Source organism: Epinephelus fuscoguttatus, linkage group LG7, assembly GCF_011397635.1.
Source record: "Epinephelus fuscoguttatus linkage group LG7, E.fuscoguttatus.final_Chr_v1".
Classification (NCBI taxonomy): domain Eukaryota; kingdom Metazoa; phylum Chordata; class Actinopteri; order Perciformes; family Serranidae; genus Epinephelus; species Epinephelus fuscoguttatus.
The window spans coordinates 582,234-594,242 of record NC_064758.1 but is presented as its reverse complement, the minus strand read 5'-3'; the positions used below and the strand labels follow the sequence as shown (position 1 = coordinate 594,242).

The 12,009-nt window shown below is 37.8% G+C and overlaps 1 protein-coding gene across 1 annotated transcript in view; it reads right to left on the bottom strand.

The window, feature by feature from the left end:
• tnnc1b (troponin C type 1b (slow)) overlaps positions 1-11,655 on the bottom strand; it is a 31,333-nt gene extending 19,678 nt beyond the window's left edge. Inside the window, exons 1-2 of the mRNA XM_049581801.1 lie at positions 11,487-11,655; positions 7,446-7,476 (exon numbers count right to left, since the gene is read on the bottom strand). Coding sequence (XP_049437758.1) covers positions 7,446-7,476; positions 11,487-11,510 — 55 coding nt within the window. The 5' untranslated portion in view covers positions 11,511-11,655. The remainder of the gene's footprint in view (positions 1-7,445; positions 7,477-11,486) is intronic.
• Between the last annotated feature and the right edge of the window lie 354 nt (positions 11,656-12,009).

Genomic DNA, 12,009 nt, shown 5'->3' with positions numbered 1-12,009 from the left:
GCAGGAAAGCCGTCTGGACCTGGAGCCTTACCTGTTGGCATTTTGTCTAATGCGCTCTGTAGGTCATTAATAGTCAGGGGAGCCTCTAAGATATTTCTGTGCTCCGTGGATAACTGAGGTAAATTTAGGTTATCGAGAAAAGCCTGAATGTCTTCTGGGTTTGGATTATTTACTGTTGAATATAAGTTATGGTAGAAAGAACAGAAAATCTGATTAATCTCCTGGGGAGATTGTGTGTAATTTCCGGACGGCCCTTGGATTGTTGGTATCAGAGATTTTTCTTTATTGCGTTGGAGCTGATTAGCCAAAAATTTTCCTGATTTGTTACTGTGTTATTATATCTTAGTTGCTGTATGATAAATTCAGTTTTCTTTGATAGAATATTGTCCAGTTGCGATTTTGTCCACTGTAATTGGGTCCATACTTGATCACTTGGATTGTTTGCATATTCCTGTGTTAGTTGTTAAATTTTTTCCTCAATGTTTTTTTCTGTTTGCAATTCCTGTTTCTTCTTGTAGGAGGAGTATGATATAATTTTTCCTCTGATTACTGCCTTCCCAGTTTCCCATATTAAAGATGGAGATAAATTTGGAGAGTCATTGTCTTCAAGAAAGTTTGCCCACTCCCGTCTCACCATTTTGTCAAAGTCTGGGTCTTTAAGTAAAGAGATATTAAAGCGCCATGTTGGGGACCGTTTATGGGTGGTTTCTATTTGCAGACTCAGTGATATTGGTGCATGGTCGCTGATAATGATCGGGTGTATTTTTGTGGTAATTTTTTGTGAGATGGAATTATTTAATAGAAAAAAGTCAATTCTTGAAAATGAGCGATGCACAGGAGAGAAGAAAGTATATTCCCTCTTCGATGGGTATTTGAGTCTCCAGCCATCGCCAAGCCCAAAATCATCCATATATTCCTGTATTACCTTAGCCGATTGTGATTGTTTTGTGTGTACTGAGTTACTAGATCGGTCTAATGAAGCATTTAGGACTATGTTAAAGTCTCCTCCAATTATAGTTGTTGAGCTGTCTGATAGGTTAGATAGTAGAGAGAAGACTGTGTGAAAGAAGGCTGGATCATCATTATTAGGGGCATACAGATTAACGATTGTATACAATTTGTTAAAGATAGTTGCCTGAATAATGATGTAGAGGCCTTCTGGGTCTGTTACCGTGCTGTTTAAACTAAATGGTAGTCTCTTGTGGACCATGATAGAGACATCTCTTTGTCTGCTGTTATAGCAGATGATGATGAAAAAATCTGATTAAAATTTGGATCTTTAAGAGATTTTTCTTCTGACTTTAGCAAGTGGGTTTCTTGAGCATACCGAGCACTTCTAGCTTATTGTTGATGGATTCCAAGACGCTAAATTCGGAGGATAATAAGTCTTGTGTATCGGTAGCGGAGTCGGTCTTCTTCCTCTTATTGGGGTTGTCGGCAGGACCCTCCATGACACACTCGTAGTAGCAGTGATCGATAAACTCTTCTAGGTCCTCCACTCTGGCTGATGGTGCAGGCTGGAATTGTCACCCGTTAGATATATATATTTGTTTGGCTAGTTTGTTGATATGTAATCTAGCAGCTAGGCGCCGCCATGTTGAATCTCAAAATCTCACAGTCTCGCGGTCTCACGCTGCCATGTCATGTATACATTTAATACTATAAGTAATATATGTATGTAAAAGGAAAATCTATGTATGTTGAAAGAGAATATATGTATGTAAGAGAATAATGTATGCATGTGTGAGTGAGAGTATAGTGGAAACGGAAGGAGTATAGTGGAAACGAAAGGCAGTCCATTTATTGTCTACATACTCCAGTACAGTAGGTGGCGGTATACACTTAATGAGCAATAGTTACAACGCGCCATAAAACCAAACGAAGAAGAATTTCTCGCACTGTGATTGGCTGAGAAGGATGTTATTGACATGGATCTGCTGTGGTGAAACTACAATGTTCTGAAGATGGACTACAGAATGCACACGATGAGAACACGTTCTCATCGTGTTGTTTCATGCAGGATATATAAACGTGGACAACACAGTGAAAGATATTGTTTAATTACTAAGGTCGGAATTGAATTAAAAAAAAGGAATATAGGCTACCAGCCACAAACTGAAACGAAATTGTCGCATTGAGAATGTTTGCTCACACTCACCCATCTGAATCCCAAGTAGTAAAATGAATTAATGATATTACTAAAGGCTAGCAATACAGCAACGCTCAAATGAATAAATGACTGATGCAAACTGAGCATATGTTACTGTGCATGTCCCCTCCGTCCACAGCTGTGTTCAACTTGTTTGTTTTATAACAGGATAAAAAAATATTAAATGCATTATTTTGTTTTTCCGTGTGAATAAAAAAAATAATTGAAATCCACGTGCTTTTGACATTTTCTTCTTCAAATGGGCAATTGGAGTAGAAATTAGACAACAACCAGTAATTAACTTGTGTTTGGCCTTTATTGTTAAATCAATATTATGTGCCGGGTGCCCACAGGCGTCATTCAGGTATGGCGAGGTATGGCAGCTGCCATACCTTGGAATCGGGAGAAAAAAAAGAGAGAGAGGTTCTGTAGTCATTATTTGAGGTGCACTGGCTGGTTGTTTTCATTGTATTGCACTTAAATAGGTCAATAACATGCTCATCAGTTAATACGAGTGATATTGAATCAAATTGTTCGCCACTTCGCTCCTCCGCAAGTTTTGAGTGAGTTACCGTATATTTCCAAATAGTCGCCTGGTGGCAAATAGCTGCCAGGCACTTAGTAGCCGCTGGGGGTTTGACCCCTTCAGGGACTGTTTGCGCTTTTACGCACAGGTTGGTGGTGAAGTGGTGCACATGACTCGTGCTACGGATGGACGGACGGATGGACGGACAGACAACCACGTATCTAAAACAGGTAATACATCTGCCTACATCTTTCCCACATCAAATATCAGTGATCACCTACACCCGCGTGCGTAAAAGCGCACACAATTCCGTGTCCTCTCACCGCAGATGCTGTGATTTGATGGCCCGGTACTCATTGTAGCCCACTCTTATAAGACCCAATAATAATAATAATAATAATAAGTTACTGTGGACCTATATGCCATGCCTTTTAATGAAATTACCAGAAGAGTTCGCTGAAAAACAGGTAAAATGAGCCTGAATTACTCACGTGCGTCCCCGGTGAAAATCGCTGACATGCATGAGGAATACAGCTTCTACAGGCTCGCCATAGCTTACTGTCAGGACTCAGGGACCAGAATTCAGCGGACCGTCGGGATGGCGATATTTCGGTGTGGCGGCCTGTAACTGTTGGTTAAATGGCCCGTTCAGTTGGTATTCGGATAACTGGGGCTTTACTGGTATAATGCAATAGCACCACCCAGCAGTGAAACCCGTGTACACATGTACATGGGTTTAAATGACCCATTCTAAATGTTTAGAGATTTTTGTACATGAACTCACCCCTACATCATACAGTATTTTTGCACTAAAATTATACTGGACAGGAACTGTAACCAAATAACAGCCTGGTGCAGGTCAGTGTAAAAAAAAAAAAAAAAAAAAAAAAAAAGCCTTGAGCAAATAGCCCCTGGTTCTTTTAAATGCCTGGGGTCAAAATCGATTTTGTGAAATAAACGCCCAGGCTGCTATTTGGAAAAATACGGTATCTATGTGTTGTAAAAGCATTTTGCTCTGTTGCTGTAGACAGCCTGTCTAAATGATGTCTTGAAGCCTGTCTGATTGTATGTGGGGTTTTTTCTTCATGTCGGCATGTTAAACTTGTATTTTCGGTCTCTGGAGACACTCCAATAAATTCGTCTATACAGTATTGTACCAAATTGGCCTTTGTTTTACTGTGTTTCATACACCGGACCCCTTTGTTATCTTCTAGAAATGAGCTTGTAATTAATTTATTTTCTTTATTTTCTGTGAAGTTAAACACATGACTAATGATAATTAAAGGTCTGCTTGCTGTCCGTGGTGCTGAAATATGCGCCGAAATAGGTCCAATGTTTTCACTGCTCTCACCAAGTCATGCATTACATGCAGACATGAGGTATTATGAATGTGAGAAACAGCTCCATGTCCTTTGAAAGAGTTTTCAGTAGCATAGTATGTACTTCTGACAGGTCAAAGACCAAAGTGAAGTTTTATATAAGTTCATATTTTTTAAACTCCATCATCAGTAGCTCTGTGACATCATGTCATATTGCCATACCTTAGCGACACCCCTGTATGTGCTCCTACTGCATAGATAGACAGATAAATACTACATAATAATAATATTAATAATAAAAGGAACGCTGCTGTGCCTCATGCGTAAATGCGCACAGCGTCTCTCTTTATGGGGAATCGCGCTTATTGTTTCTGCTGCGGGGTGGGGTGGGGTGCTCATTGCAGGTATTTAATAAACTCAGGCAGATATCTTTTAACGTTACAGTCTTTTGTATTTTTTGTTATAATCCTTCCACTGTAGCTCTGCAGGGAAACACTGTACAGGGGAATAAAAAGTGGGAAGCAGTAACTTCATTGATTATTTAAATCTCCAGATACGCCAAATATATGCGCATTTACGCACGAGGCACAGCAACGTTACTTTATTGATTATCTATCTATTTTTTTAGATTCAATTTTATTTATATAGTGCCAAATCACAGCAAAAGTCATCTCAGGGCACTTAGAGCGGGTCTAGATAATACTCTTGAATCAGTCAATCTATCAATCTATCTATCTATCTATCTGTCTAGGCCATAAGCATAGCTGATGCCAATGTTTTGAGATGCTGTAGGGGCAGATAATATAGATATAACAATAAAGGCGAAAAACAAGTAGGTTTCTGGTTTTGGTTTAATTTCTATATCAATTAGCCATTTGAAGACGAAAATGGGAAAATCACGTGGATTTCCGTTTTTTCTCATTCACACGAAAATCGGAAAATTAAAATGATGCATTGTATATTTGTATATTTGTTTATCCTGTTATAAAACAAGTTAAACAAAGCTGTTGACGGAGGGTAGCCTACACCAATAGTAGTGAAACGTTCATAGTTTGCATCTAAGTTTAACATAATGTTGAAAGTTGAAAAAATATATATGAACAAGTTATGGCATGAGATGTATAAGGCTTCATAAACAGCGGTAACTTAGATGGTGATCTCCTTCCTTTCTCGGTCATGTTGCTCTTTTTCATTCCTAATCATTTGAGTTTGTGAATGGTGCGTAAATATTGCCACCACAGTGACTCGTGGGATGGAATTATCTCCTTTCCTATTGCTTAGGAAGGTCTGATGTATCCTATGCTAAAGGAGATCTGAAAGGATGTATTGAACCTCCTTTCCTTAGTGTTTAGAGAATTCGAACAGCTTTTATCATGGCGGCCACTAAACTACTTCCGGGTCATTTCACTCAGCTAGGAACCTTCCTAAGCAAAAAAGACTTTCCGACCGCAGCCTATGTGTATGTGTTGAAAAGTAAAGTGTATATATATGTGAGAGTGAAAATATATGTCTGTAAAAGAAGAATGAAAATATATGTATTTGAAAGGAGGATGTATGTGTGTGAGAGTGGAAATATATGTATGTGAAAGAAGAGTGAAAATATATGTATGTGAAAGGAGAATGTATGTGTGTGAGAGTGGAAATATATGTATGTGTAAGGAAAATGTATGTGTGTGAGAGAGAAAATATATGTATGTGTGTAAGGAGAATGTATGTGTGTGAGAGAGAAAATATATGTATGTGTAAGGAGAATGTATGTGTGAGAGAGGGTGAGAATGAATTATGTCTTGTACGGCCCCTCATACATTTCTTTATGGATGGATAGAAAACTGATAGAAACTACCTGCAGCCATGAAGGAGAGGCTAAATTTGTCTGTTTTTTTGCCATCCACTAGTTTGGAATATGCACTTGGAACATTTCTAGGACAGCACCAATACTGCATGGCAACAAATAAATGAAGATGATGGCCTGCCAGGTACATAGCATGTTCTGTGAAATATTTCATTTAAAAGACATATGAATGGCTGAATAAGTCATAGTGACAATCTTACTGTACGTGAGGTATAACCATATTTTAGCGGAGTAACATTTCTCAGATTCATAGTGTGTTCAAGCTCGATAAACAAGCTCTTTTAATCATAAAACTAGTAATAATAGCTAGTTAGAAGCCTGTTAGCCTAGCTAGCAAGCTAGCATATTGTCATAGAGTCTCGAAATCCACCGCAAAAGTCCAATTTTTTGAGCGTACAGGCAAATTTTGAACCGAAATATTACGGAGGGGAGGAGTTTCACTGGCAAAACAGATATCACAGAGATTCCCATAGAAGTAAATGGACTTCCAGTTGGCCTCTCTCCGTACACATATGTAAGTGGAAACAGGGAATTTATCACTAAATCTTTGTTATGCAATGGTTATAAAGGAAGCTTCATGAACAGAACAGCTCCAACAACCCAAGTAAATATTCATTAAACATTTCTTAACAAATACATTATTGTCAATGTAGGTTGAATTATTTGCTTGCCTGTGAACATATTTTTTTTAAATATATTTTTTAACGATTAATCAAACTGCAGTGGCAGACCAAAAGACTATCCATGTTAAGTTAGCAACTCAGTGGAACTAATAAAGTTGAGTTATTTAATTTAACAAAACAACAAAATATTTACAAAATATTTGAAAATGGCATAGCTGTTAAGTGAAGAAATAAAAAAGATATTACAATAGAGAAGTGAGGCAATGCATGCCAGTTACCCTCCACAAAACACAGGACTTCAAACCTGTACTGTTAAACTGGAACCAAAAGAAAAACCTTGAAAGCCTCTTTTTTGATCAAGGAACTAAACAGAGGAACCGCTGTTTGTGTTTCAATCACACCTAAAGAGTAGTCAAATGACCTTTGCCATTAAGATTAGTCCATTGAACCACTAATGGGTTAAAAATGGCAGCTTTGTTTTGGATACAACTTTTGCCCATGACAAAACAACAGCGGTGTCATTGTATTTATTATATTTATTATTTCTCTCATTGACTAGGTCAGTCCTTCTCAGTTACCTGTCTCTCCCACTCACACATTGTTTCTCTTTATCTCAGACCAGATATTATTAACATGAATAAATATGACAAGAAAATGCCATGAAATGCCCCTCCTTCTAATATGAATCCTATGGCAGAGGCCTTTTATGGCTCAGGAACCACATATAGACCCCTATCCCTTCACATTCCCTGAAAGGGACCACATGGATGTATAGTAGCCATTGCAAATCTCTTTATCCTTTTCATTTTTTCAACATAACAAAAAAACTTATGTAAGATTTTTCTATCACATTGTATTTTGGTATATTGTACTTGTAGACAAGTCTTATAAGCATTATCAGCTTAGGTATTTAATGTCACACATAGATAATTGTAGTAAGAATAACAATAAATAACAGCAGTAGCACTTTCCTCACCATTTTTCTGCTCCTCCGTCAAATTCTCAACCTTAAGGGAAACAAAACCAGAATGATCATTGTACATTCATACATAAGTTAATATCTAATCTTACTAAGATCTCAACTTTTCAAGGAGTTGAAATTGAAGTGGTCACAACATATAAGTATTAATCTTCGTACAAAAAAACAAAATCAATATGGCCTGTGAAATCATCAGAGCTGATTACTTACTTTAAGGCAATTTCAAAGGATAGAGACAATAGTACTCTTAGTAATGGATGGCCCCTTTAATTTTCACTGAAATCATTTTAGAATTATTTTCATGTTTATGCATTATATATGTATCTTTTTTATGTATAACATTTTAACTGGTACCTGATATTTACCTGATATCTGGTACCTGATAGATGAGATTAGATATAGATATAGATTTCAGTATAGATATTGATATAGATATATGTATGTTTGTAGGTATTAGGGTGTAACAGTTCACAAAATGCATGGTACAGTTTGATTTGATAGATTTATTTCAACTAACATCATAAATTATGATCTTTTTTACCTTAAAAAAATGTTGGCCTGAGTGCCTTGTTACTACTGACATTAGAGCTGACTTCATGCTGTGGATGTGCTCTTTGTGTTAACGTTAGCTGCTGTTAGCTGCTGACCGAGAGGCTGCCACCGCACAGTGGCTCTCATTCCCTGGCTCTGGGTGTCTGTGCTGCTGGCTTGGCTGCTAACAAGAGTCTGTAGCTGTGCAGCAGTTCATGCTTTGGCTAAGGGGTTGTGTATATTACTTTGCTACTAGGTTAGCTGCTAAGGAAAGTCTGTAAATGCACAGCAGCTCGTTCTTTGGCTCAGTATGTTCATTTTATCCACCGCTTTGTCGCCACCACCGTCATAATTCACAGCGAAACCAAGGTGGCTCCAAACACCAAACCCGTAGGATATCGGATGATCTTCTATTTCTGGTCTTGTGTTGGCTATGGGGAAAGCATGTCTCTCAGCGTATCTTACTGGAGCAGAATGTAGAGTGTTCCAGGGATGACATTCTTCTGTAGGCCGACACAGAAGTTACCATCACACTGGTTCTGTTGTCAAAAAGCCTATGGGATTTTTCCATTAGATTTTGGATTATTGCTGAAAATAAACTCTGTGGCAAACAAACATTTATGATACAAAATAACCCCGTGGAGGAATCCACAAGAAAAGCACTGGAGCACTCAGATCACTTGTGATGAATTTATTTATGACTAACGTTTCGACACCAAACATTTATTATAGTTATTATACTTGCACATTTTGTTCAGAAAGATAATCTTCACAAATTAAAACAGTTTTCATGATTATTGCCTAAATGCAATCGCCATTAGTGAAAATCTAACATTAGGCTATAAACAAATTACACTACAGTAGCATGACCTAATGTCACTACCATAACAAAACTGTAACCTGTTTTGCGCTTGTTTTTGCTCCCATTTTTCATGAGCTGAACTCAAAGATCTAAAACATTTTCTATATACACAAAAGACCATTTCTCACAAATATTGTTCACAAATCTGTCTAAATCTGTGTTAGTGAGCACTTCTCCTTTGCCGAGATAATCCATCCCACCTCACAGGTGTGGCATATCAAGATGCTGATTAGACAGCATGAATATTGCACAGGTGTGCCTAAGTGTTGCGTTTATATTTTTGTTCAGTATATAACTATAAAATGAAAGGATGTTTTGCTGTCTCTAGCAGCAGTTGTAGACTGAGAAAAAAATTAATTAATTCACTAGGCTGACAGCCGGCAACTTTTAAGGTGCAACATTTACTCGTAATGTTACTCAGTGCATGAGTTGACAATGTGAATCCATCAACACACTTTAAATTTCAATATGACAACTTTGACCATTCCATTAGTTTTTATTGTCTCTCCTGGATGACACACACTATTAGTAATGAGTGGATCTTCAAGTATTTAAAAATATATATTAATTTTGACCTGATTATGTGAGCTGCATGCATTCTAATCCTCATTTGGAGAGAAAAAAAGCATGGCAGAGCATCTTTCCTGTGGGCTACAGCAACACTAAACCCCTGTGCTTGCCTGACAAGTAAAAAATGCACCAACCAGCTATTTTTAAATATCCCATTGACAGAGATTCTCACTGCAGCCTGTTCTATTTTGTTCTGAAAATGTTGGCATTCAACCTTGTTCTGTGGATGATAAACAAGGAGACTTCCCTCTGTGTCACCGGTGAATGGGAAATACAGTGAAAGCTGGACGGAGCAGTGAGTGACAACAACCCTGCCGACATTTAAGAGTAATGTCTGCGATGGAAACGCTAAATGGGTCCAGGTTCTAGGTACCATGTTTGAAGGGTTATTTTAGGTTCCAAAGGTACTACACAGAAAGTGTTTGGAGGAAATGGGGCTATAGGTGCTTCAAACTTCATGAGTGAGGTATTAACTGAGACCAGAACCAATTTAATGTTGTAGAACAAAAAGTGAAAGTCTCTTAAGCTTGTCTTAACCACATACCTTATTTCAGGCATCTAACCAAAACCCAATCCAAAAAAAACCCCATTAATTTCAAGACAAGGGAACTGAATGCTTACTCATTTCCGGGTTTTAGGACTCATTCCTGGCACATTGTATTTTGGTTTGGGGGTGGGAGATGCATGTTGCCTGTTCCTTCCTGTGGGCTGCCTTGATAAGCGCAGTGGCACAGAGAATGTGATATTGAGCACAGCTGTATATTTTACTTTCCAAATGTCATAGGATAGTTTAAAGTGTAAGTATTATAAGCGTCTTTGAGTATCCTGAAAAGCGCTATATAAATCCAATGTATTATTATCATTATTATTATTATTATTTTTATTATTATTATTAAAGTATCGTTTGGTTTTTAATGCATACCGAACTGAAAGCCAAATGGTTCAGTACTAATATATGTATTGTTACACTCCTAATATAACTGTGTTTTCCTCACTTCTTTTTACCACTGTACAGTTTAAGAAGAACTTTCAGCTCAGCAACTAATCTAATAATCTTCAGTCTGTGCCGTTCTCAGTGCAGTATGACTACAATGTCAAACTGTTCTCCTCACTTACTATTCTTGTTGTTTGGCAGAGTACAAAGAGGGATTTCTGACCCCACTGCTGGTATCTGGCTGGGTCATTTGTTTTAATAGCCATCAGCTGTTCCTTCTCTTCTTTCCTCTGAACTGTCCAGCACTTTGTTCCATTGTCAGGCACAGACATATGAAGCAAACATAGCAGGCTGCCACTCTGTGCTCTTTCTGAGCTTATCACGCCTGTTTTAGTGACATACAAGTTAAAGAAACTTAGATATACTATAACATTAGCCAGTGGTCATGGCAAACAACCACAAGCCATACAATTCCCCATTAATTTATAGAAGTTTATTTTAACTTTATCTATCCAATACAAGGACAAATACTGTAAAATATATTACATTAACATCACTTAAAGTCACTTGAAGTCAGAGCCTCAGAAATGTGATAAACTCTTTTATGCAGTCTACATCACTGAATACAGATCTGTATTCCTCTACATGATGTATAGGTTATTATGTTAAGATGAACAAAATAACAAGAATTCCTGACGATTTAACCGAAACCAATTAATACAGCAAGACAAACTAAAAAAGAGTTCGACTGAATCCAAACTTCCGACAGTCTCAACAAAAACGGAATGTTGTATCTTCACAAAGGTGGGAATTACTGCATTGCTACTGTGTTGGATTTTACTTGGGGTGGGTCTTTTTGTTCTACTAATAATTAAATTGACTTTAGAATTACAGGAGCATCTGATAATGTTAGCAGCTTTCACGGTGGCTTCTAAACTTTATTAAATACAAGTATGCAAGCAGAGAACTCCTATATCATTTCATGCTTCCTTTTTCTTTATTTTCTTACTGCACAACACACAAGGGCAAGATCTGTTCTAGGATGTTTCTATTTTTACATGCTTTAGAGTCACCTTGAAGAAAATGATCGTCAGAAAGAGAAATAAAATACCATACCACACTTGGCCTTATCTTTACTCACCGCTGCTTTATAGACGTCATCCATGGCTGCTGGTCCGTCCCTGCCTCTGGCACACTGCTGCACTGAGACACAGCACAAATGCAGCTAGCAATAACTGCTTTGGTCTTTACTGTTGGAGGACTGTGGCACTAAAAAAGCTCCCAACCCATCCCCCTAAATCCAAGGGTGATGAAGGGAGGAGAAATATATATATATATATATATATATATATGTAGAGAGAGAAAGAGAGAGAGAGAGAGAGAGAGAGAGAGAGAGAGAGAGAGAGAGAGAAAGAGAGAGACATCTATTAATAGCGTACAGAATAGCAACAGAACCCACCCAAAAATTATTGAAATGGGACTAAAAACCAAGATCGGCCACAGTAACGACATTCTGGCTTGTAAATCGCTGGCCTCTAAAACCCAGAGAGCTATCATACCATCTATACCACAGATGCCACGCAAGCAGCACCTGAGTAGACAAGCTGCGCCTTAGTTATTCTCAGGTCATTTAAATGAAAGTCTTGTTGTTATTTTTACTTTTA